Source organism: Columba livia, chromosome 3, assembly GCF_036013475.1.
Source record: "Columba livia isolate bColLiv1 breed racing homer chromosome 3, bColLiv1.pat.W.v2, whole genome shotgun sequence".
NCBI lineage: Eukaryota > Metazoa > Chordata > Aves > Columbiformes > Columbidae > Columba > Columba livia.
The window spans coordinates 8,027,614-8,054,024 of record NC_088604.1 but is presented as its reverse complement, the minus strand read 5'-3'; the positions used below and the strand labels follow the sequence as shown (position 1 = coordinate 8,054,024).

At 42.5% G+C, this 26,411-nt stretch overlaps 1 protein-coding gene across 2 annotated transcripts in view; it reads left to right on the top strand.

The window, feature by feature from the left end:
- Positions 1 to 26,411, top strand: part of EVA1A (eva-1 homolog A, regulator of programmed cell death) — a 211,796-nt gene that overhangs the window by 47,508 nt on the left and 137,877 nt on the right. For both annotated transcript variants that reach the window (XM_005510104.3, XM_021297951.2), the window contains exons 2-3: positions 9,120 to 9,334; positions 21,028 to 21,151. In XM_005510104.3, coding sequence (XP_005510161.1) covers positions 9,120 to 9,334; positions 21,028 to 21,151 — 339 coding nt within the window. The remainder of the gene's footprint in view (positions 1 to 9,119; positions 9,335 to 21,027; positions 21,152 to 26,411) is intronic.

Sequence of the window (26,411 nt, the reverse complement as noted above, 5' to 3'; positions counted from 1 at the left end):
ATGTTCCGTAAGATCAGAGTCTGTCCTGACAGAGTGTGGATCCAGCTCCTGACTCCTTTCCCCGCTAGGAAAGAATATTGCATTGCTAAATCACTTTAACAACACATGAATAAGTTGGTCCATGGCCTTTGAGAAATCGCACAAATTTGATTTCAGTAATTTTAGCGAATAGACCAGAAGGTGCAGAAGGGCTGTCAGTCTCTTGCCAGAAGACACAGTGGTGCTTGTAGGAAAAGCTGAGCATCAGCAGGCCCTGGGAGCAGTGGGGACAGATCCTGTCTGAGCTCTCAGACTTCCCTGCGGTGGTGCTACCTATGGCTGCTGGAAGACACCAAGCTTTGGGATTGTTTTTCTTAGCCAGGGTCTTTCCATTTGCGTGTTAGATTTTGTAATGATGTTGATTTCCAAGGTCAAATTTGTTTTCTGTAAGAATTGTCCCAGGAAGGGATGGGATCAAAAGGACTATGTTGTTGAACTGGAACGCAAAATGAACACCAGTGAAACTTGCCTACATCAGGAAGTTTACCAGCAAAGATGCATTTGTAGTTATACAAGTGTGTCCCCGTGTGACTATGGAAAATTATATAGGTATCATTATGGCATCCTAATTATACCACTGCAGTTTTGCTGTTAGAAACCCCTTGTATATAAACCACCTAGAGGAAACTGTCATTCTTGCAATAAAATAAACCTATTATAACTTTATTTAGGAGAGTTATATGGCCCCTGTGGTGTGAATTCTTTATCACTACTTAAAATGCAATAGCAAGGCCATGGTGAGCAGCACTGTGATTTATTTGTGTGATGGCTGTATTTTGGATAGGATTTGGTTGAGAGCCAAGGAGAAAGAGCCAATTGAAGCTGCTCAGAAAGTATCACCCATGTGGTTCCTTCAGCTACAAAGTGATGACCTGAACACTTAACTGCAGCAGTGTCTCTAGAATGAAATAGTGCCCAGCTTGTCTATAGTGTGTGGAATTGGCTTTTTTGGGCTGTAAGAAGTATACACTAAATCTCTCTCAAAATTACAACTTTCACTCTCTGAATGCTGAACAAACTCCATAAAGCTTCCCAAGGCGACCTGGTAATTATCTTTAGGTTATGCTCTAAGATATATTTTATAAATATGATTGTACTATATTCAAAATGCTTTATGTAATTGACACATAATACATACTAATGTGTGCTAAGATATACTTTTTACAATTAAAGTAAGACTTTAATGTCTATTAATATTTATAATACTGTAACACTAACATATTAATTATATAATGTATTAATATTTATAATGCTATAACACTATTTTAACAAAATGTTTTAAGAAATCTAGCTCTGCAAAGATGAACTCTGCACTTATAGTGGGGCTTAGGCTTCTCCTGCAACTCAAATGAGGTGAAATATTCTGCAAAGGTTTGGTGTTTGTTTGTTTTTTTAAATGTGTGTGTATGTCATATTTTACATATATACACACAAGTACACACACACACACACACACACATAGAATTTTTAGTAGGAAGTATTAGGGGCTGGCAAATCTGGTAGGCTGATCGACACCAGGCAGGGACAGCCCTGTGTTCCCAGGACCAGGACAAGCTGAACATCTGCTCCTGATAGGGAAATGTGCGTGTGTCTGGCCATGCAGATTGACGCAGGCAGAAACACTCAGCATTCATACAAATGCAAACAGCACCAGTGGTCTCATCCTGTTCCTCTCTCTGGTTGATCAGAGTGAAAGCCTGTTAGCAGAAAATACGCACGTGAAACCCCCTGTAACTGGACTCAGTCCATGCAATAGCTGGCTCATGGTCCTCACATCTCCAGTCACCTCACACACACGTGTTCATGAAGATGGGTTTCTCAGTTGACTCCCTGACCCCCAGTCTTCCTGTAGCTGATCTGGACCTCCTGGTCTCTACTGGAGCCAACTCACAGCCTGGTCTCTCCAGTATCTTGCCCAGACTTGTGGCTGTTTTCATGCCTGATTCCCAAAGCTCTGGTAGAATCATAGAATAATTTTGGTTGGAAGAGACGCTCCAGATCATTGAGTCCAACCATAACCTAACTATGGCACTAAACCACGTCCCTGAGAACCTCATCTCCTCATCTGTTAAACCTCTCCAGGGATGCTGACTCCACCACTTCCCTGGGCAGCCTGTTCCAATGCCAACAATCCTTTCCAGGGAGAAATTATTCCCAATATTCAATCTAAACCTCCTCTGGTGCAGCTTGAGGCCATTTCCTCTTGTTCTGTCTATGTTACTTGGAAGAAGAGACTGACACCCTCCATGCTACAACCTCCTTTCAGGTAGTTGTAGACAGTGATGAGGTCCTTTTCTCCAGGCTGAACCCCCCCAGATTCTTCAGCCACTCCACATTACACTTCTGCTCCAGACCCTTCACCAGCTCTGCTGCCCATTTCTGAACTTGCTCCAGCACCTCAAGGTCTTTCTTCACATGAGGTGTCCAAAACTTCTACATGCCAGCTAAGTCTATCTTGAAATTAACTAATGATTGTGCACTGACGTGCATATGCACACCCTCACTTGCTATGGTTGCTGGCAGGACACACACACAGGCCTTCTGACCTGTGGTCTGACTCTGGTTGCAGGTGCTGATCCCCATAGACCCATGTGCACACAGATCAATGGAAGGGGCTTTGATCTGAAATATAGGAGCAGGAGTAAATAGCTGGAGAGGGGGCTGCAAGTTGGTGAAGTCCTGGTGCAGCTCCTTCCAGCCAAATTTTCTGTACTGTGAGGTTTCCTTCAACATCGTGGCTGCCTGCCTGCAACAGTAAAACTGATGAAATGAGAATTTTTTACAAATTCCTTAAATGTAGAGGAACTGGCTGGTCAAGCCCTTGAGTTACAAGTCATGATACCAGTACAAGATTGTAAGAGAAACACTGACAAGCTGGAAGAAGTCCAGTGGAGGGCCAATAGGACGGTTTGGGGCTGCAGTCCATGGCGTAGGAGGGGAGGCTGGAGAAGAGAAGGCTGAGGGGTAAGCAGGTGCTTCCTTCTGCTTCCTAAAAATGGTTATACATAAGCCAAAGACAGACTCCTCTCAGAGATGCTAAATAAAAAGGCAAAAGGCAACAGACATGAGTTGTAACAGGGGAAATTCTGAGCACTTATTTGAAACAGGCTGCCCAGGAAGTGGTGGAGTCACCATCGCTGGAGGTGTTTAAAAGACACGTAGGCAAGGTTCTTAGGGACATGGTTTAGAGGTGGACTTGGCAGTGTTCGGTTAATGGTTGGACTTGATCTTAAAGGTCTTTTCCAACCAAAACAATTCTATGATTCTATGAATGAAATTTTAAGCAGAAGGCTGGCACAGGTGCTTCAGAGGCTGGGGAATCCCTGTCCTTGGCAGTCCTTGCTCAGGGCTGAACAAAGTGCTGAGCAGCTTGATCTCACTTTGATATTGGCTCTACTTGGAGTAGCAGTTTGGATTAGATGACCTGCAGGAGGCCCTTCTAGGCTAAGTTTCCCTGAATCTAGGAATATAAGCTTAAAAAGATACATTTTAAGGTCTGTTCGTTCACATTTTCAAAATATAAAATATCAGAAAAATAAACAATATCCATAGCTATAAGGGCTTTAAAAACTTATTTTAGAAAAAAAGTTCTCAAGAAACCATAGACTTGTGGCAAATTCAAAAAAAAGCCTCTAAGATGATGTTCAAATAGCAAAAAAGATTTTTTTTTTAACTGAATTTCTAGAGCAATTATTTAAAATTCTAGACCCAAAATACTTGTGGTTGGAGTTGCTTATTAAATTATCCAAAGTTATTCCAACAGTTTGTGGAGGAGTTGTAGTGTTTTATTAAATGCTATAGGAGTTTACAGTTAAGAATTTTAAGGGAATAATTACCAATAATCCTTACTAGTATCTGAGTTAGATTCAAGCCTGCAGAGTTGAAAACCACCATGTTTTTATTCCTGTCACCCCTAGCCTTCAGCAATCTAATGTCCACTACCTTCTCACCCGTATGCAAACCCAGAGGGACCTATGAAATACTATTCAGCATTTGCAAAACGTTACCTTGTTTAGCCCTGAAATGCTGGCGCTCGGCTGCGGTTCTGAATTCTCCCTAGTTTCAAAGCCGTTTTCCTAAGTTAACACTAGATATTGTTTGGAGCTGAAACTGTGGTGCAGGAGATCAGATAGGGGGCAAGGAACTCTTGACTTAAAATAAAACATATTTTCCTAAGTATGCTTACAAGGTGTTCAATTTTTCCAGTGGTATCTGAAGGGTGAAAGCGTTGGGGAGTAGCCAACGCGAAAGCAAATCTTTCTGTAGAGGGTTTGTGATAGCAAGTTTTAATCTCCAGTATTAGTAACAAAGCAAAACAAACCCTACTTGTCCATACCAGGCTGCTCTGTGATTTGAGAAAGCTGCTTTTACTACTGCAACCATGGGATTATCAGTAATGCCTGATATGAAACGCATTCATTGAGTTACTTGCTCTGGCTTCAAGCCTTGCCTGAGGTCACATTTAAGCCCTGTTTGGCTATCCCTGTGGTGTGTTATTCTATTCCACGGGCTTAGCACTGTTACAGTGAGATGTTATGGGTCTTGGTGTTCTGCATATGAAGAATAAGCTGGAATTCTCCAGTCGTAGCCCATCTGAAAAAGTGTGGTATAGATATATATATAGTCTGAGTTCCAGAAAAGTGTCTGATTAAGGTTTCTTCTGTGAGAAAATTCAGTTTCATGTTTACAGTCTCAAAAACATCTGCAAGCTGAGGAAACTAGAAGAAAATAATGGTAGATATTTTTAAAAGTGTATATATATGTAATACTGGAAAATAAGAGGATTAAAATGAAAATGCATCTCTGTTAGTTGTCAGGAACAAGCAGTGTTTTATTCACTAACACAGTCAATTGCCCTGACTTCATATGTTTCATATAATGGGAAATTGCTTGTTTCTACATATGGTGTTATTTTATCATTATGTTGATTTTTCTCAATTATATATATGTATACACACTTCTATATTGGTAACTACAAAACCTCAAAATGGGCTATTTTAAGAGGTTACTACAGCTTAGATGTAGCTTCATGCAGATATTAATGAAGCTCTGGCTTGAATTATGGGTAGTAGTTCATTAACCATTAAAATCCTTTGAGTTTCATTGTAATTTATTAAGAGTTTCATATCATATCCAAATTGTACAAAGAATTAGTTTTATTGTGATTGTCTCTAACCCTCCAGCACACAGAGGTGAAGGTTGAAATTCGTCTTTTTTCTTGGTGAAAGTCAAAATTTGTCTTCTGAGGAGCTGGGTCTTTTTAGCTTGGAGGAGACTGAGGGGTGACCTCATTAATGTTTACAGATATCTAAAGGGTGAGTGTCACAAGGATGGAGCCAGGCTCTTCTTGGTGACAACCAGTGGTAGGACAAGGGGTAATGGGTTCAAACTGGAACACAAAAGGTTCCACTTAAATTTGAGAAGAAACTTCTTCTCAGTGAGGGTGACAGACACTGGAACAGGCTGCCCAGGGGGGTTGTGGTCTCCTACTCTGGAGACATTCAAACCCACCTGGACATGTTCCTGTGTAACCTCACCTGGGTGTTCCTGCTCCGACAGGGGGATTGGACTGGATGATCTTTTGAGGTTCCCTTCCAATCCCTAACGTTCTGTGATTCTGTGACTGGTGAGCTGGTGTGTTGCTCTGTGCTTTGTCACACAAAACTGGAACTGTGCTTAGTGGAAGCAGAAAAGGGTTTACCACTTTTAGACAACCATGGTTAAATACAATATGTGAATGAGTGTTTGTAGACTCTACTATTATCCTGCATCTGGCTGCAAGGAAAGCACTTATATCCTCTGTGCTTTTATGGACTACTCCATCAGCAGCTGTGGTTTCAAAAAGGCAGGGTTGTAGCCCTGTAACAGAAATTAAAGGATGATGTTTAGATTTACAATACCTGTAGAATGCTATTCTGTATGAAACTGTTATTTTTCTTTAGTCCATATATGTGTTAAGGGTTAGAACTCTCTGTTGGATGAGTACTGAGCAACAGTTCCCTGGAGAGGCGATGGGTGGGATAGAGTTACAGGCAGCACTGAGGGTTGTGTTTGGGAGTAAGGGAGAGTAATTGCTGATGACTGATAGGATTCAAACTCTGGACTTTGGGAAAATAAATTGCAAGTGGTGCTTGAAAGGAACATTTCCTTCTCATTACAGGGAAAAATGCTCTAACATTTTTGTGAGGCACTTCTTTTTGTTGTTTATTCTCTCTTCAGACTGTAAATCCCTGCTTTGGTAATGACATTGGTCATTTGAGTTGAGGAGATGTTAAGCACTTGACTCTATGCATTGGTTTAATTTGGGAATAAAGATGCCCACCAGTGAATATTCCATGTCCTTCACACAATCTTTAAAAAAGGGGATTTGCTAAACCCAAAAGCTTTGAGATAGTTTTTGTTATCCCAGATTTTCAAAACATGTAGCATTTGGAAAAGGTTTGGTGGGCTTAGTGCTTTAGATTTCTTTTACGCTTTTATCATGCTTTCAAGCTGAAACGTGTTTTTACAGAAGAACTCAAATTATCACTTGCTCTGACATCATCTTCCTTAGCCAGGCTAATGAGTGAATCATCAAAACATTTCCTGATAAAATAATAAGAATTTGTGTCGCTTCCACTCCAAGGTGAACTGTGACAGTAGAGCTGGGATGTTTTCCTCAAATAATCTCTTACTTTCAGTTTCTGGATCGATAATGGTGATTTCACATGCCAGAACTAGAGGATGAAGACAGGAGTGGCAAATGCCTTTGGCTATCTTTAGTAGCAACCTGCCTTACCTTTTTTTGGAGTGGACACTTGTAAGGCTGTAGCTTATATCCCAGATAATAATGCAGATAAGTATATTTGATGAAGAGTGATAAAATCTTTTGCATTTCATTCAGTAAAGAGCACCCTAAGTAGCTCCCTCCTTCTTACCACACGTAGTGGTACAAAAGGTCATTGGAGACTTGTTACTGAGAATTCAGCAGGGATGCTGAAAACCATTCAGATTTTGGGTTACTGAACCATGAATCAATGTGTAAAGAAATGCCAACACTTTCAAAAGAACTACCAATGAATGTAGTGCAAATTTAGCACACTTAAAGAGGAAAAAAAAGAAAAAGAGCATTAATTCTCTACAGCCACTTTCTTTTGCTCTTTGAACAACATCATGTCATCCCTGATCATGCCCTACCAAATTCAGTATCTTCTCCCTGACAGTGGTCAGTGCCAGATGTTTCAGGCATTGTGCTCTGTGTATTATTAGGCAGTCACCATCAAAGCACTCAATCCCTTCAATATCTTGAGCTTGAACGAACTCAAGTTATTCTGAGATTGCTGATGGAAGACGAGAGGAAGGAGTTGTTTCAACAAGTGATCTGCACTAATTGCAGGGGTTGAAACCTTCCCTCATCCTGAGCTGGTAATATGAAAGGCATACCATAAAATGGCTGTTCTGACAGAATAATTGAATATTTCGAGGAGCAAACAGAGTCATGATCGCACTTTGGTTGTATTTCTCAGACTCCCTAATAGATCATTCTCAGGGAAATGTCCTAATGCACTGGAGTAACAGTGTGGAAAGTTTGGTTTAATGTTTCGTGTTATATTCTGGTTTTGTCTGTAGTTTGCTTTTCTCAATGCCCATCTTTATGGTTGCCTTACTTTCATGGGAGAAGAGCTAATCTGACTCCAGGACTAGGTGTAAAACTTCACACAGAGCATGAATTCTACTGACTGGGAAAGGAGATGCACTTCAGTGTAACATTTTATCCTCAAAGCGCTTCCTTGAACAAGTGAGATAAAGACACTAAATTAAACAGTGCTGTTCTCTGATCTGATGCAGCCCTGTCACTCCAGTTATTTGGGCTGTGTCTCAGCCTTTTATAAGCAGATGCTGCCCTGGAGACTCGGAAATATGTTGATTTGAGTAAATATTTATTTGGCACACACCTTGAGGCACTGCAGCAACAGAATTGCTAAGTAAGAACTACAGACTAAAATTTAGAGAAATTAGAGAATCTAACCCTTATAATGGCAGCTTGAATGTTGAAGCTAAATTACTGTGTGTTTGTTGTCTCTAAGAACATTGATTATAGTCATTTTAAGCACCTGGGCCACAACCCTCACACAGCTCCTGAACTAGGTTTCAGTGTTGGTATGGAAGAACTGTTCCTGGTTAGAGCTCTGGATGAGGCCATACTATTTTGGACAGTAAAAAGAAGTTGCTGGATATGGCCTTAGGGACAAAGAAAAAGGCCCTTGGAGTGTTTAACTTATTGAAGTAAATACATCCTTACAGATGAAAAAAAAAAAGACATTTTTTACAATTAAGGTGATAAAATACTAGAACAGGTTTCCCAGAGAGGTGGTAGATGTCCCAGTCTTGGAGACATCCAAGGCCAGGACGGATGGGGCAGCCTTAGCTAGGTGAAGATGTCCCTGCTCATGGCAGAGGTTGGACTGGATGAGCTTTGAAGGTCCCTTCTAACCCAAACTATTCGATGACTCTATGATTCTATCTGTCTACAAGGAAAGCCAGAAATGATGAAATGATTCTGAGCAAGCTGTGTGAATTCTCAAACCACAAGAACTGTGCTTCCCTATGTGCCTTGTCCTGCCTTGGAAGACAGGATGATGAACTTGAGGAAGCAGTGTACTTTGCAGCAATGAAGGTAACTGCAAACCAAGCTGGCCCCTCAGCATAGCAGAGATGTTGAGAATCTGGAGAGAGTCCCTTTGGCTGTCAAGAAAGCAAAGGTATTGGAACATATGGTAAATAATAAGACAATGAAAGGGAGCTGGTCTGTTCATCTAGGAGAAGCAAGGAATAAGGGGAGTGGGATCTCATTGCTGTTTTATACTACCTAAAGCATCTGAATATTGCTTTCACTAAGGATATATAATACGGCTGAAGGCCAAATCACCAAGCCTTCCCACCCACCATGTCATTGTCTTGCTCCTTTGCACGTGTGTGAGATAATAAAATCTACATCCCTCACTGCTTGTTAGTAGCGTGTTTGTTAGACTGCGTTGCTGTAAATCACCTAAATATTAACCACCTTTCACTAATAATGGTTTTTGTTATGTTTTTTGCAGGTTACATATCACAAGCACTAAAGAATTACACTGACCATGCCTGCGATGGAGAATATGTCTCCCTGAGATGTCCTCACAGAACCACCATCAGCATCCAGTCTTCTTTTTATGGTCGAATTGTCCCAAGTCATCAGATGTGTCCTTCTCGCTATCCCCACTCCTATGCAACTTTAATTAAAGAGGATGTTGCCTGTTCAGTTGGCACCTCCCTTCAGGTATTACATGTTAAACTGGCTTTGTTAATTTTTGGACTTCATCTTTCCTTGGCCAGACAGCATCTGTCTGTGCTGGTGCTGCACAGACCTAAATTAAGCAGTGCTACCCGGTGTGGGAGCATTGACATCTCACACAGCTTCGTGCATAATTCATCTTTGCAGTTTAGACAGGACTGAATTAGATTTTGATGATGAATTTCTTAATTTTACTGCAACTCTAGTCAATAACAGTTCAGGAATGTGGTTGAAACTGAATTACACTGCAAGACCACATTATGTTTGACTGGGTTTGAAGATTATTTTTCTTTAGAGTTTCCTTCCCAATGATTACCTTTTCAACACATTCAGAAGTTGCTGTGGTGTTCTTTTTACTTCAGAACTGATCCTATTTCAAGAGGCTTTTACTTCCGTAACTTGAAACCCAGAGAGAATCCTTGGCTTTACTTCTTCTGACTCATTTGACTCTTAGGCCACTGTAAGTGATCATACATCATTTAACCTTGTAATCTCCCAAGCATCAGTAGTTAATCAGCTCTGTCCATTTTTGTAGGGGATGTTGACTATATGTATCCTCCCAAAAGCACATGTGACGTCAGCAAATCAAAGGATTATTTGGAAGGTGCCAGCATTACTCAGCTGTCAGTAGGAACAACTAAAATTAGAAACACGAGTTGGCTGATGTTGTTGAGATGAATGGGGTCTGCTTCTGGATGTTGAAGTAAGCACAAGTCTTTCCAAGTGCAGGATTTGGGACTGTAAAAACTTCTGGGCAAAGATCTCAAGCAACCAGTATGCTTATGGCTATGAATCAATAATCACTCATAATAAAAAAAATCATAGCAAAACTAGATTCATGAACCTATGGGGCTAGTGAATAATTTATTTTATAATTCGGCTGAAGGCCAGAGTTTCCTACACCACTTCTTGCATCCAGGGTTTTTAAGAGAAATTTACAGCATTTTTTTAAAGTTGATGCAAGTGCTTTGGCTTCCAAATATCAGTGGTAAACTCTCCAGAAATGGCGCACTGTTGGTGTCTGCCCGTAGTGCAACCATTAAGCTGACAGATTTGCCATTGCACTCATAACACTGCATGACAAATGACGGAGTTGTAGTATAGGAGGACACAGTCCTTATCAGTGGAAGGTTTTCCCAGGTGGGACAACAGAATTTCGTAATATGACAGAAAAATAGCAGAGGCTAGCCTTTCCTTCTTTCTTTTGTTGATGTACAGCAAAATTTACTTGCAATGTTTCATTTACCAGCGTGATTGATAGCTACATGCTTAGCCTCAGCCCTGGTGGGTAAATGGCCCACTTAAGGCATCTGGAAGAACTTGAGAACATGGAAGATGTTGGCTTGCCACGCCATGGTTTTATGTGCAAGAGGAGTTTAAAAGAAAACCCTGTCTGCCTGGCTTAGCTCCTAATGTCGTCAGAGCTGCTGCCCATTAGCTTTCCTCCATCACTTACAGCACTTTAATTACAGCTCCCCTGTTTGTCAGAGTGAGAACTGTGTTCTCTGTAGGCAGTCGTGCAGCAGATCTCTTGAACAGTAAGTTTGTTACATAATTGAGACCATTCACCCATTTTTTGGGGATGCAGATGTGCTAGAGAAGTAGCTGATACTCTCTGTTCTGCCACGAATTTCTTGAGGGACCTTGGGCTAGTTCCAGGGTCTCCTTGGAGAAGATCCACAGTGCTTCTTTGGTGCCCCCAAATCTGACTTCGATACCTCAGTTTTCTGTGCGTGGCCAGGGTAGGGGGAGTCCCAATGCCAGAGATGAATCTTGTGTTCTTTCTCCATCCTGTAGTGGGTGAGGCCTCTCTGAAGGGTAAGCCAGGAATCCCACAGGCTGGTTGGCAAGCTGCCTGCAGCTCCATAGTAGGAAATGCATGTCTGTAGGAAAACTGGAAAGCTGTAGACAAGAAAATTGCATGTATTTTTGTGGTTTTGAAACTCAGCTGTATGGCTGCTATAGGCGGGACCAATTGTGTGTGTATTCTGATTGTCAGTGATTTAAAAAGTCAACCAAACCGAACCTGTCAAAATTAAGTATATAAAATCACGGTGTCTAATCAAACCCATGACTATATAATTTGCTGTGTCTCTGGAGAATGGCCTGGAGGGAGGGTAAGGGGCAGCTATTAATACTGTTCCCTGCAAACACTACATTTGAGTAACAGTTAATTCCCAGTTAAAAGCTGCCTCCCCTGTAAATGTCCAGTTCAGACATTGTTTCTATGTTAAAAAGGGAAAAGAAAGCGTTGATTACACTGAGACAAACACTACTAATCCAGTCTCATGTAGTTGTCTGCCAGGATCCCTGGCTTTAGTCTCTTGTTTTTGTTTGAAATGAAATGCAAACCACTTGGGAGAGCATGTCTGAGACATCAAGGCAGCGACCCCAAACTACACATTTGTGTTATTCTAACACCGTAATGTCAGATTCAGTGGGAGATTTCCAAACGCATAAAGAATTTGGACATTCAGACTGGGATTTTGGTTTTGATGTGGTTGGTCTCTTGTTAACTTTTAGATCAGGTCACACAAGTATGGTGAGAGTTGAGCAACAAAATAAAGTTGTGTTGAAAGCCAGATATTATTTGCTTTTTAAACAACCATCCCCCCTGCACTCAGTTTAACAGGGGAGCCCAAAGTTAGCACAAGTCACATGAAATATATGGCAGGAAGGAAAGAGTGATTTGTGCTGTACTAATGAAACATCTTTCATATAATGCAGAGACAGAAGTGTAAAACGTTCTCACTCATCCATTAATAACAGCAGGTAATGCTTTGGTGGCTTTGGTAAAGAGACCCATGCAGTGCAAACTGTCGTGCCTTGGCAGAGAAGGTCTGCGAAAAGGAGCTTTATGGTTTCTGAACCATCTCTTTTCTTGCTTGTAGGTCAGGAAAAACAGCTGCTAGGACCAAAGCCTATTCATCTTTCACCCAAAGAAGTAAATTATTTAATATTAACAGTCATTTGTCATAAAATCATAGAATTGTTTGGGTTGGAAGGGGCCTTCAAAGGTCATCTAGTCCAACACCCCTGCAATGAGTAGGGACATCTAGACATCTAGGACAACTAGATCAGGTTGCTCAGAGCCCTGTCCTTGAATGTCTACCACCTCTCTAGTCAATCTGGGCCAGTGTTTTACCACCCTCAGACATGTTGAAGTCGTACCACTGAAAGCGGTGGGCAGTAAGTAACAGAGTGTTTATCTACACTGCATAATTTGTGCAGAGAGGTGAATTGTGTGACCACTAGAAGGTCTATATCACCAGAACAGGATCATGCAGAGATGTTAGCTCAGATCCTGAAGGTGCAGACCTGTGTTAACACAGTCCTGTATGCGTCGGTGTCATTGCCATGACCTGTAACTCCCACGTACCTTTACTCTTTTAGAGCAATTGTGCAGGTGCAGTTGGTCTGAGCACGCAAGCTAATGATTTTGAGAGCTTGAAGATTTTTGGTAGGTCGGTGCATTGGACTTTCATAGTGGAGTTTTCCTCTTGCTCTGTAATCTCGCATCACCCAGATAGGGTTGGTAAAGCCTGTTTTTAATCCATGCAATGTCTGTTTTTATTTAGTGTGAGAGTATGGAGAAGAAGCTAAATTACATTGCTGCACAATGGGGCAACACATGGGAACATCTGGAGACACCTTTTACCCTGCTAGGGACCATCCTCGTCTACTTTAGCCTCTCCCTTATGGCATGGTTCTCTCACCTCTCACACCCCTGCACAGATTTGCATTTCCATATCATGGGGACATCTCATGAGATCTTGCCTCTAGGGAAATAATGAAGCTGACAAAAAGATACAGCAGCAGCTTATGTTTATTCACGTGAGCACATGAATGTTGGCACAGAGGACAAAGGAGAAATAGGAGTATTAAGTGTTCTGCATTGCCTAATGATAAGTGCCTACTGGGAAGTGAATCCCTTTAGGAAAAAACCTAGTCACTCCTAGCCAAACTCACAATACACAGCTTGTGCCTGCAAAAATATGTGGAGGCATCTGTATATTTGAAGGAAGTTACTTAGCTGAAGAGGAGGAGGTTTGGAGGGGCTTGTTTATAAAGCTTTCCACAGCTGCTCCTTTCTGGATCAGTATGTCAGATATCACTTGTTTTCAGCAATAAACAACTCAAGGTCTGGATGGAAGAATGTTTACTGGTTGGCCTGCAGTTCTTGCTTATTACCAGAAAACTAGATTACACTTTACAGCAGATTACCTGCAATATTCTCATTTTGGTAAATTGACAGAAAAGTAAGGAAGGAAAATGGAAAGCCCCAAAGCAAAGCTTGTTTAGAAGGAAAATAAGAAACCCTGAAGAGGCACTTATCTGTTGTGTTTCTGCTCCCAGATATTTATCAAAGACATTGTAGACTAACTAACTTCTTTCTTCATATATGCATGTACTGAAATCAGCAGGAAACTGCACTTCAGAGGGAAATGTTTTACTGTGTGACCTGTTTCCCCAAGACCAGCTGTGCTTAGATGGTGCTGGGGAGTTGTGCATCTTATTAGAAAAATTGGCCAGTTTGGGGAGGGAGCGTAGGCACAGCCTGTGGCCTGGGTCTCTTTCAACACTCTCCGGGACAACCAGTTGCTGGTGACAAGAATCACTGGTGCTGCTGATGTGGTATTTCCTTTTGTCCTTCAAGTGAGATACAGGACACCTTTGCTGCCACCTCTCCCGCTGTTGCTCCAGCCGTGGTACAAAAGGGAGCGGATTCCTTGCATGCTAACCACAGGATTTCCTGAGCCCTTCTCCTCTTTATTTGCCCCTACCAGGAAGGTTTTTGTGATAGAAAGCAAAGGGCAGCTGACCTCTTCTGTGAAAGATGAGATAAACTTTCCAGTAGCTGTGCGACTCTCAATGCCTGGGCCAGCTGATCACAAAATGATGGGGCTGGAAGGTAGGGGTGTGTGTGTTACTGTTTCTGAAAAGGGTTCTATTTTCCCCAAATAGTCTGGATAAGCTGTGTGGAAGAGTAAAGTACAAAGTAGAAGAAAATGATCCAACTGCTCTTTCTTTCTTAGAAGGCCAAGCATGGTGGCTACTGCTGTGCCCAGTCACAGTATGTTGCATGGCCCCACTGATGTAACAGGCCTAAGTGGCTTCAACAGGAATGAGAAAAGACTATTTCCCATGACTGAAAACCTATATGATTATGATGGTCAAGGGAAAAGAGGGAGAAAAAAGATAGAAAGAATGAACATGGGTCATCAATACCACTGGGAGGAGAACCCACCGTTTGTAATCTTGTGTGTTATAAGATCTCCACAGCTCACAGGCAGTTTGAACAAGGAAAGTTTCAGTTTCAGAAATGTCAGTGAATTAAAAAGTGGTTCAGGCAACTCTTCATCAGACTATGTTAATTACTGTGCAGAGGATGGTGGGCAGCGAGCTCAGGGTCAAGAAGAGGTGACTGCCCTGCCCAAGTTGCCCTTAAAAATCACAGAACCACTGCAACTTTGTTCATGAATCTTGCACCAGCTGAAATATAACTCTCTGGCAAGCAGGTCCCCCAGCTAATTATTTGCAAGTAGAAGAACTGCCTGATGCAGAGGTCATAGATAATCTCTAAATTGCTTTGGCTTGGCTGCAGTAGCTCATCAGGGCAGTGTGGTTATGTATTGCAGAAGAGGAGATGCTGGAGGCAGAGGTGGCCAGTGCAGCCCATCTCCCTGATGAGGCAGAACTGCTCCCCGGGGTCTAAGCCTCCTAATGCTTTGTTTACTCTAAATTTAAACTTTCCAAGTCACGGGGCTTCCATCATTGCCACTAAGACCTTGCTTGACAGTGTAATCGTTTGCTCTCAATGATTTTTTTCCCCACTTTGTGTTTTAAGCTTTCCCTTCCTTTAATCCCATGACTTTTGGTTATGCATCCTTTTGTATTTCTTCACCTTAGAACTCCTCTCCCTTTGAAGTTGACCCTCACATACAGATTAAGTTTCCCACTGTTAGGAAATGTAGGCAATGTTTAATTGGGTAATATTTGTAATGCAGCCTATCAGGTCCTTCGCTGAGCGTGTTCCCACTCTTTGTGAATCACTGTCTGGGCTCTTTAAAGGCTCTGCCAGAGAAGTTCTGGTGAATCTTGCTGTCGTATCACAACATCCCAGCCTACTGCTGCCTGCCCTGCTGGCATTTACTAGTTCTGTAACAGAGCTGGTGAAAGGGAATGAGCGCCCAGTTTTCAGCTCTTTGTTTCACAGACTGGTGTGTTAATGTTAATGTGAGTCACCAAACGTGTGGGCAGACTTTCTTCCTGCTGACTCTCCCCCTATCTTTTTACTTAAAAGGGGCCTATAAGAAAGATGGGGACAGGCTTTTTAGCAATGCCTGTTATGATAGGACAAGGGGTGATGGTTTTAAATTAAAGGAGGAGAAATTCAGGCCAGACAGGAGGAAGAAATTTTTTACAATGAGGATGATAAAACACTGTCCCAGGTTTCCCAGAGAGGTGGTGGATGCCCTATCTCTGGAGACATCCCAGGCCAGACTGGACGGGGCTCTGAGCAACCTGATCTGGGTGAAGATGTCCCTGCTCATGGCAGGGGGCTTGGACTGGATGAGCTTTGAAGGTTCTTTCCAACCCAAACTGTTCTATGATTCTGGGACTCTGCTGTGAGCGTTACAAGGTCCATTGGAGAGTGATAAGAGAGAGCTCATAGAATACTAAACCTGCCATAGAGCAGCGGTCAGGATTCAGGGCCTTTGATCCCTTCTTCCTATGATGCACAGACTGAATGTGGTAATGCGGGCAAAGCTGAATCGCTTTCTAGCAGAGCACAATGGGAAGGTTGCTTGATGTAGCCATAGGCAGGTAGCCATCAACAACAATTTTACTTCCTCACGTAGCCTGTTCTCTATTGATGATCCTTGGAAAACCCTCTTGCTCCATGGGCTTCAGTAATTTGTGTGAATGAATAGAGATGAGTGCACAATCTTCAGATAATTGGATAAAGGACCTGTAAATAGTCTGCAACTTAAAATTGCTAGAGTTTACAGTGTGTTTTAAAGTAATATCTACACTCAAGGGTACATAAAACAGTAGCAAAATTCAATAAAATGTGACATGAAACCATTATGAATGCGTTGTACTGTGCGGCTTTCAGGGAGAAATTGTGCTGGCTTGTTTGTTATATTTACTACTTCTCACTACAGAACTCATAGAGGTGCACCAAATAGAAGTGTCGGTGTAACTTCATCATAATGGCTGTATCTGGGTTGAATTCAACCTGAAAATGCTTAAAGATGTTTTTAAAAAATTACTGGTATCTTCTTGTGTAAAATTCTTAGTACAAATCTCTGCCCATTTTCACTTGACTGCACACAGCTGTGATCCATTCATGCAGTTCACTTGCTGAGTTATTCTCCTCAGCAACATACAATTTGGGCAATTATTTAGTGGGGTTCCTCTGTGTAATTTCATGCCTGACTGATACACCCTGCAGTCAGTGTTATGCTCCTTTCATAATGGAGGCTGTACAGAGAACAGCCCTGTGGCAAAATCCTAGTTCCCATTGAACTTCACCATCGGCTTCTATGGGTCCAAAGTTTCACCCTAAGTGTGTTGAATGTGTGAACTGCTACAAGGTACTAAGAACTGAGATAAGTTTAATTGCCTTTGGTGTTAAGCTCAGTTGTTGTTTATTTTAAGCGTGCAGGGGAAGCGCTTCTTGAAGAGTGATTTGAAGAGACACAATAAAAATGAGCGCAGCCTTGGGAGCGGCTGAGGACGGCCTTCTTGTACAGCTCGCATCCAGTTCCAGATTTAAAAGATTTTTATCCAATAGGCACAAGCAATTACTTAGCTAATGAGCACAACAAAATGAGCACAAGAAATGTGTTTCATCTGCAATGCCCACTGGAAAGACATGGTTTTGAGCTTGAGGCTGCCCTGGCTTTAAGAACCGGGTCACTGCAGGGAGATTAATCCAGGGCATAAATCACAGAGGTTAGATTAGTGTTTGTTTTACTTGAATTCACATTTCTTGCTCTCTTATCTCCTCTAAATCTTGCAGCTTCTTAGCTCAATCATGAACCAGAGAATGGAATGGGTTTAAACAGCCACAACTTCCCTTCCGAGCACTGTCTGTCAGCCCTCAGGTTTGATTTACCACTGGAACACAATTATAAAATGGCACAATGCAATTAATGTGTCTTCCCTCCCCTTTCATGCCAGACAGGAATTCCTCCTCCACCTTCTTCAGTTGGAATGATTTTTGTAATATAACCTAATCCAGTGCAACTTTATTTTGCATTAGTCAGACATAAACAGCTGATTATATATCCTGTTTCAGGGTGATTCTGCATGTGTATTTCTGTGCAAGTTCAGGTTGTTTGTGGTCCGGTTTTTATTTGGTTTTGTGGCTGTGTTTTCCGACCTTTGCAGATGACAGTGACATCCAGAAAAATAAGGCAAATGTAATGAACTGCCTAAACTTTTCACGCCATTAAGCCAAAGCCATGCGAGTTCAGAACATTCCCGCACTACCAAGTGAACTCCCCGCCTTTCTGGTGTCATTTTAGCTGATCATCTGAAAATGCTTCAGAAATGACATCTGACATCTGCCAGAGCTTTGGTACAGACTAGACGTGTGATAATTGAGAGTAAGACCAAAAAGCCAAGGTCTTGGTTAGTAAGGGCCCCTGTGAACACCAGATGCACTGGACCTGTAGGGGAATGTACCAGTGGTGGGTCGTCTTCTCACATGTATTTAAGAAGATGCAGGTATATGGCACATACCAACGAAAGCTGTGGGGAAGAAGATTTCTGTGTATGCAAGGATAGGTAAAAATTGCATGTACAAGTTGTTAAGCGAACATTAAGCTGCTGTAACATCTCTGTTCTTTATTTTTATCAAGAACGTGTCACAGTCAACCGTTGCTAATTTTAATTGTATTTTTCCTGATGTATTTCACTGGGCATTGAACATATTTTAAATTTTACTCTTTATGGCTGTATGTCATTATGCCTATTTATTCAAACAGTCTGCAGGAAATCAGAAATATTAATGATTTTTTATATTTTCAGGTAAATCATTGCTCTTGAGGGGAGGCACAAGGAAATATTGATTTCTCTCTCCCCATGAAATAACTTCTCAGAGTTATGGCTGTTATCAAATCAAGTCAAAACTGTAGCTAAACACTCAAACCAATTAGTAAAAGGCATATTCAGCCTCAAGAACACTTCCTGTTTTCTATAGTCTCACAATGGCATAGATGAGTCTTGCTCCTTAATTTAGGTACGAACTTCTCCTTAGGGCTCTGTGTTAATTTGCATATGGCAGATAATAAACTTGGGAGGTTTCACGTATGTGGAAAATATGGAGTAAGCAAGAGCTGCCAGAGGTTAGGGCAGAGAAAGACAAAGTGGCAATACCTGAGGTCTGCCCTCGTTCATCATTCTCTGAGGTTGGTAAGTAATTGCCTTCATTCCTGGTGCTGAGCCTAAGGACAGATGAACAAGTGCTGCTTAGACGTCGAAGCTGAAGCTTTCAAAGAGGTTTCTTGTTGGCCCAACTCAGTCTCTGGTGAAACCCAGGGTGGTTTTCCCATCAGTTTTAATGTCACCTCTTATGCAATGCTGAAGGTTTTTGAAAATCCCACCCATGTGCTATGAACAGATTTGTTGACCAAAAACCTAAATCTACTGCCTTTGAGGGGAAAAAGCTTCCCTTGTGGGAAAGAAAACATGTGGGGTGCTGCTTCATTGCTCTGTATTCTTAGCAGTGTTTGGGTGTAAACACAGCCGTGGCTCCAAAGTACCAGCAAACAGGTCTGCAGTGATTTGGAGAGGATTTCTCTCTGTATGTGAAACACTTCAGAGTTGTTCCAGTTGCTCGTTGCCTTCTGATATCAAAAGAGGTATCTTGCATAGAGGCCTTGCTTAAATTCCTTTGCAACCCACTGCATGTTGCATTAAATTAAATTTCACAGGCTAAGTGAGCAGTCAACCTTTATGAGCCTAGAGGAAAGAGTATATTGTTTCTATGCACTTCAACGTGATGGTCAAGTTGGGGCTAACACTCCCAGGCTCCTCCTTCAGTGTTCACCTTTCAGCCTTTCCAGTCTAAGCCCTGTATTTTGAAGCAAGATGCCTGCGTTTTATCACCTTTGTAAGTGGAAAACAACAGCGTATGTTCTCTGCTCACTAGAAAATGCCTGATTTGTCTTGGTTTGAACTTTAAAATAAAGGTCAGACTTGAGGCAGGCATGAATTCTTGCATATGTCAGCCCAAAAGGTAAAAGCTTTAGGAAGTTAGGAGCAACCTCAAATGAGGCAGTTTCAAATTGCACTTGAAACTGGAACAGCTGCTGTTCCTGTTGTTCAGAGGGCGACATTCTGAGTTATAATGCTAAAGATAATATCTATTTTGTTCAAGGAGAACTCAAAAATACAGAGGAGTCATTGAGGCAGAGAGAAAATTGGTTTGGGTGGCACGTGGTAGAGAAGGAACAGCCTTTATGTAAATGGTACAGGGATAAGATTGTGGGAAAGCCCAAATATCGAGGTGCATGTAAGAAAAGAGAACATGGAGAAGACAAAAGAGACCACAGGAGTCTAGGGGAATTTCTGAGAAAGGATTTTCCAGTGCCTCCTTGCAAATGAACACTAATTGTTTTGGGACTGGATTTCACAGCTCTGTGTTGCAGGACTTTGTGAGGCTGGTGGATTACCTCGCTCTGTGGTCTCAAAATGCTCTGACAGGTTCATGTGTGTCAGGCAAACATTATGGTAATTTTAGCACTTTAGGGGCTCTACAGGAGTACATAAATACCACCTAAGCCATCCAGCTGAATTTAAAACTTAATTACCGCCCCACTTAATAATGTTCTCGCTCCCCACTACTGCTTTAGAGGATCATAGGGTTAAAAGAAATCATTAATCTTCCTTAATGAAGCTATTTTCTAGCAGGAGACAGAATGTCTTGCCCCTGTGGATTCTGAGATGGAGTTTTTATGAGTGTTATGAATGGGAAAGTGGGGAGCAAGTGCTGGAGAAAAAGCATTGCAGAAAAGGGGATGGGACCCAAAATGCCATTGGTAGGAGAACCCTCTGACTCACTTGCTGAGTTTAGCTAAAAGGAACACGATAGTCATGGGGGAAGAGAAGTGAGCCCTACTAAAAAAAACTAAGTTGGCTATATAGCAGTGTTCCCACCACAAGTACCAATTATTGGAATACCAACAATTGCCAAAGCTTTTATATAACCGAGATGAGATCTCTCTTGAAAGCTGCAGTTGAAATTGTGCATCTCTAGAGAAATCTAAAGCAGAATGGTGGTGGCAGAGTTTGTGTTTCGGCTTTTAACTGTCAAGGCTGATCTGTGTCCTCAAAGCTGCTTTTCCCAGGACAGTACAGCCTTATACTACAATTAAATTGCATGCAAGTGTTTCAAAATGTCTGTGACCATCCCAGTGAAAATCCTGCCTTTTGCGTGCTTGCAAGGGAAAGAAATCAAGCTCCTTAAAACAGTGCAAGGTCTAGTCCTCTCCTAGTCCATGGCTCCTGCGGTACCAACTGCACTGAGCACCATTGCCCACCTCGTGCCAGGGCTGGCTAAGGAGGCAGGGATGGCCATGCTGTTCTCCATTTGATGATCCCTTTTGGTGGAGATACTGAAGTGCTTTTGTTTCTCTGTTTCTTGTGTGCATCTCCGGCTGCAGAAGATGCTGGACGAGTGCCAGGACAGGCGGAGCTGCCAGTTTCTCGTCAATAGCCGGCTGTTCGGCATCGATCCATGCCCTGGAACCGGCAAATACCTCATCGTGTGGTACAAGTGCAGGCCAAGTAAGTGTCTCACTATTGAATCTGCTCTGGCGAGACCAAAGCGTTTTCGTACTTAATACTCACCAGAGAGGTCTCCTAGGACTTTATGTTCCCTTCCGCCTTTATTTTCTGTGTAACACAACCCCCTGGGTGTGGAGCGTTTCCCCTCTCCTGCTCGCTTGCTGCCTTGCTGGGATGCTGCTGCTCCAGCTCCGTCCTCCTTGCTGGCAGCCCCACTCGCAGATTGTTTTCGCAGGTGCCAGTGAAAGCCTTTGCCAACGCTGAGCTCACGCTGTTGACAGTGGGTGGGCTGCTGCTGCTCCTGTCTGCAACCGCTCTCTTGTCCACTGGGCCAGTGGGACTTGTCCCCTCCCTGCCTGTCCCTCCGAGGGAGCGGGAGATCTTTGCACGGGCAAAGACTCCAGATCTGGTGCCCCAGGCAGGCACAGAAGACAGTGCCACAGGAAGCTAACCTACCCATACCATGCACCAGCTTTTAATTGCGCTCAGATCAGGCTGGGAAATGTTACCTTCTGTTTGGCATGGTCTCATTAGCTGGGTTTAAATTAAATGGCACCAGCGCCTGGATACTGGGAGTGAAATCATGTGTGCTGCAGAAGAGTGAGACTGGTGTGGCTTTGCCCCAGGACAACCAGCACCCTCTTGGCCAATTCCTGGTCCCACAGAGGTATTTAGCACAGCCTGGGCACTGTTCTCCATCAGCGCTTTGGCAGCAGACACATTGGTTTGGAGACGGACAGGATTTGATGGTGGCCAAACTGTGCCAACAGGTTTTAGTTGTAGAACAGGACCTGGAGAAAAGGAGGCTGAGGGGACACCTTCTCATTCTCTACAACTACCTGAAAGGAGGTTGTAGCATGGAGGGGGTTGGTCTCTTCTCCCAAGTAACAAGTGACAGGATGAGAGGAAATGGCCTCAAGTTGCACCAGGGGAGGTTTAGATTGGATATTAGGAAAAACTTCTTCACAGAAAGGGTTGTCAGGCATTGGAACAGGCTGCCCAGGGCAGTGGTGGAGTCACCATCCCCAGAGGTGTTTAAAAGGAATTTAGATGAGGTTCTTAGGGACGTGGTTTAGTGCTAGAGTTAGGTTATGGTTGGACTTGATGATCTTAAGGGTTTCTTCCAACCAAAATGATTCAATGCTTTTATGATTCTATTTGAATTAATAGTCTGGACATGGCATTTCAGACCAGCCTAATCCCAAGCTTTTTAGATGACATAACTAACATGATTCCAGCATCACCTCAATAAAATTTTTGGGGAAGAAATTTTTAAAAAGTTTGCACAGGGAAGAAAAACATACCTGGTTTCCAAAAAGGTTTGAAACAAAAGCAGAAACATTCTGTCAGCAGCACAGAGGACTTTTTGCACGCAGAGACCTGTGCTAATGAACTGAAGGGATCTGGCAAGATCTGTGAGGAATTCAAATGAAAAGTAGGTAATGAAGCACCTGCATTTTTTTGCGTGGTTTTCACAAATGATTGTAATATCCCTTGTTGGGTGAGAAATGCATCCCGGAGAGAGGGGTGATTAGCAGGGTGTTCTGACAAGTCCTCCTAAACCTGTGGGATTTGTATCAAAGCTCGCTTGAGAAATCTGACTATTGAGGCCTGTCCTAAACTTCTGAGGTACTTCATGATCCCATCTGTGCATAAATATTTATGGCTCGTCATTCTTTGCTAATTACAGATATGCTAGAAAAAGAGCTTGCATGTGTGCTGAGTGATTTTCCTGAAAGAGAGCTGGGGAAGCTGCTTGAAAATATTTCCCCAAGACATTTTTCAGGCAGTTCCAATTTTTCAGGGTGAAACAGGGTAACCTGACAGAAATTGTTGTTTCTTAGTCACTGGGCACACTTTTAATTAGAACCTGCTGGATTAAGAGCAATGTTTGAAGTATGTGAGGATTAGACTGGCACAGACATATCAGGACATAGTCAGCATTTCCTTGATGATTCAAGGCATTAATTCTGAGTCTCCAAAACAGAATCTAGTGCTTGTGTGAGTTTGGTAACTGTTCGGTAAGCCTTTTTTTCACCCTGATGTTGGAAAAGGTTAATGACAGGATTGAAGAAGGATCCACAGAATGCAAAATACAGGGCCATGAGAAATTTTGGTGGGCTTTTTTGAGTATTGAGTATCTGAGTATGGTTTATGAGCTGTAAGTAAATCCAGTGCAAGGCCTTCATGTTTAAGAGTTGACCCCAAAAGCTCTGGTCCTATGAGTATTGATCTGCTCCAGAAAGTGAGCGCACATAATTGTAACTGAAGAGCACCAGAGAGCCCCTGTTGAGAGCTCACTGCCTGGCACATGGTTTGATCCATCACTTTATCAAAAGACAAATGCAATTTTTTGGGTTATGTTTGTGTTCCTGAATTCATCCTTCTTAACAGTAGACATGACAAAAATACTTATTAAGAAGCCATCTAAGGTCTGAATTTTCTTCTAGAGGCTTCTATTTGCCTCCTTTGCCTATCGGGGGAGCCGGATGTGATCATGCTGCTAAAGAGAGTGCCTACTGAGGCAGAATGAATGTGAATTTTCCTGTATACAGGTACAAGAGGTGCTTTGGAAAGTGGCCTGCAGAGTTTGGACAGGATATCTTTAACATAAAATAAGGATGCTCTGTCCCTCCCACTCTCAGAGCCATGGTGGAACCTCAAAAGGCCCCTGAATAGAGGTAGTTCTCTACAAAGAAAGACTTCCTTGAAAGAAAGCAAAACTGAAGTTAGTGGCATTTACTTGTACCTTTGCTGAAGAATAACTAGATGGTGCAGTCATTCCCTCCAGCCACTGTCGCTGCAGTTATGCCTCTCTGACATTACATTGTGTTTGAAATCTAGTGGTTTCGATGCTCACTGGCTGCATGGAGTTCACTTGCAAGGCAAGATGCTATTTTGGTTTCTCCTGAACAGAATTTCAAGGAGATGGAGGACAGTGAATCACGCGGAAACAGCCCCAGATTTTCCAAATGGTGGGGCTCCAGGGAGCAGGGCAGTTGGAGTGATCTCTGCTGTACTAATTGCTCTGAGACTGATTTCGCTGGAAGCTGGGAAGACTCCTGCAGAGGTTTGGTGCTGAAGTGTTGCAGTTCACCTCCTCTAGAAATTCAAATAAATATATGAGAGAAGTGCTTGCTTAACTAGAAGCAGAGAGAAATTTAATGACTTGTGTGCTTTGGGGAAGTCTTGTGCTAACTGTGTTCCTTTCTGATCCAATGGGAGGATCTGGGGTCCAGTGGATACTCATCTTGCGTGTACATGACTCAGCATGGGACTGCTTTTAAATGTCAGGTGTTTGGCAGTCCTGGGGATTCTCCGTGCCTGTAAATAAATAAATACACTATGTGTGTAGATACTTTTAAGATACAGAATGTTTAAGAAGGTCAGAAATAATTAATAGAAGGCTCTCTTCTGTTTCATTTTGGGGCAAGTGAGACTTATTTATTGCCGTTATGTGATTTGAGGGCCAAGGTTCATCAAAGTGTACAGACTCTCTTCTCTCTTCTCTCTTCTCTCTTCTCTCTTCTCTCTTCTCTCTTCTCTCTTCTCTCTTCTCTCTTCTCTCTTCTTCTCTCTTCTCTCTTCTCTCTTTCTCTCTCTTCTCTTCTCTCTTCTCTCTTCTCTCTTCTCTCTTCTCTCTTCTCTCTTCTCTCTCTTCTCTCTTCTCTCTTCTCTCTTCTCTCTTCTCTCTTCTCTCTTCTCTTCTAATACGGGGATGGTTTCCAGTGGAAAGTTTGAATGCAGACGTGCTCTTTTAGAGGCCAAGAAAGTTGATGAGAATGGCTGTGGGCTGTCCCATGCCAGTTGGTCTCAGTGCCAGAGAACTGTCACATTTAATTTCTCGGGGCAGATGTAGCCGGAGATGTACTTCCAAAGCACACTGAAGCCTAGGATCAGCCCCTGAACACACAGAGGACTTCAATCTCCAGGGTACCTTTCAGAATCATTAAAAAATTGCACACAAATCCAATTATTTCTCAGGTAACATGCTGATTTGTTTTAGATCCATTAAGTATAATTACCGGGTAGGCTGCAGGAATGTATAATTAGAGGGAATTGACATACCATTTAACTGGTCTAACATTAATTCACTCTAACTGAAATCTGGATTCACCAAGATTATTCAAACAATTTGATGTTTGTCCATCCCCCTCACTTCAGAGACAGAAAACCATGTAAGACCGTGTGTTATTGTAAGCTAGGAAATATTTGCCCTGCGTGCCAGACTTTCCAGAGGGGCTGTTTGGCATAATCCTGACTGGGAACAGGATCTGTGGGGCTTCCCAAGAAGAAATGCTGAAGAAATACCTTCACCTCTCTGCACCTCAGAAATCCTATTGCAGCTGATTTTACTGGGGTTGGTTGCCACTCTGGGTTATTGTACGAGCAGGGATCTCTCTGCCCCTACACAGCATCTCTTTGGCCACAGTGGCTTTTTGGTTGTTTGGTTATTTTTTTTGGTTTTATTGTTTGTAAAGTGTCAAAGCTCCTGAACAGAATGGGGACATAAATGTTTGCCTTTCTCTGTGAAGGGATTACTGAGGATGAGATGTGCTGAGTGGCCATTCGCTGGCAGTTCTGTCAAGAAAGGAGAGGGATCCTGCCCTGCTTATGAGGCTTTCCCATGTTGTGCCGTTCTCTTGTCTCTTCCTCTGCCATTGCCACACTGTCCTGGATCCACTATCCCCTTCTCAGGTCTGAGGAGCCTAAGCTGCACCCTCCTGTAAGGCTATGGCAATATTTTCCCTCTTTCCTATTGGGTAGTTGCTATTTAGTTTGTGACTTTAAAGACTCCAGGAGAGATCATCTCCATTCAGGTTTTTGTTTTTTTTTTTTAAATTATTATTATTTTTATTTCATTGAAAAATGTTGTGTGGAGCAGCTGGTTGTGATAATTAGAGGCTGATGAGTGTGAAGCCTCCTTGCATTAATCATCCCAGCAATGTAACAAAGTGTAAATGCAAACTTTGCTGCTCTCCCTTCTATTCAGAAACTGAAACATAAAACCTTTGAAGTTTCAGAAAGCCTGGATGGTGACCTGGGCTCCCATTGCAGCTCAAATCCCTCTGTAACAATACAAAAACATATTTGTGAAAGGCACATCAAGGTTCTGAGAAATGCGTCTGGGGTGGAAAATTGCATTTTTTGGCAAAGGGTGAAGTGCCAAAAGTTTGTGTGGGGGTAGAAGAAGGAAAGGGGGTGGGGGAGGTCACTTTGTTCTCGTTCAGAACCTGTAGCTTTGATTTATGGGAAAACT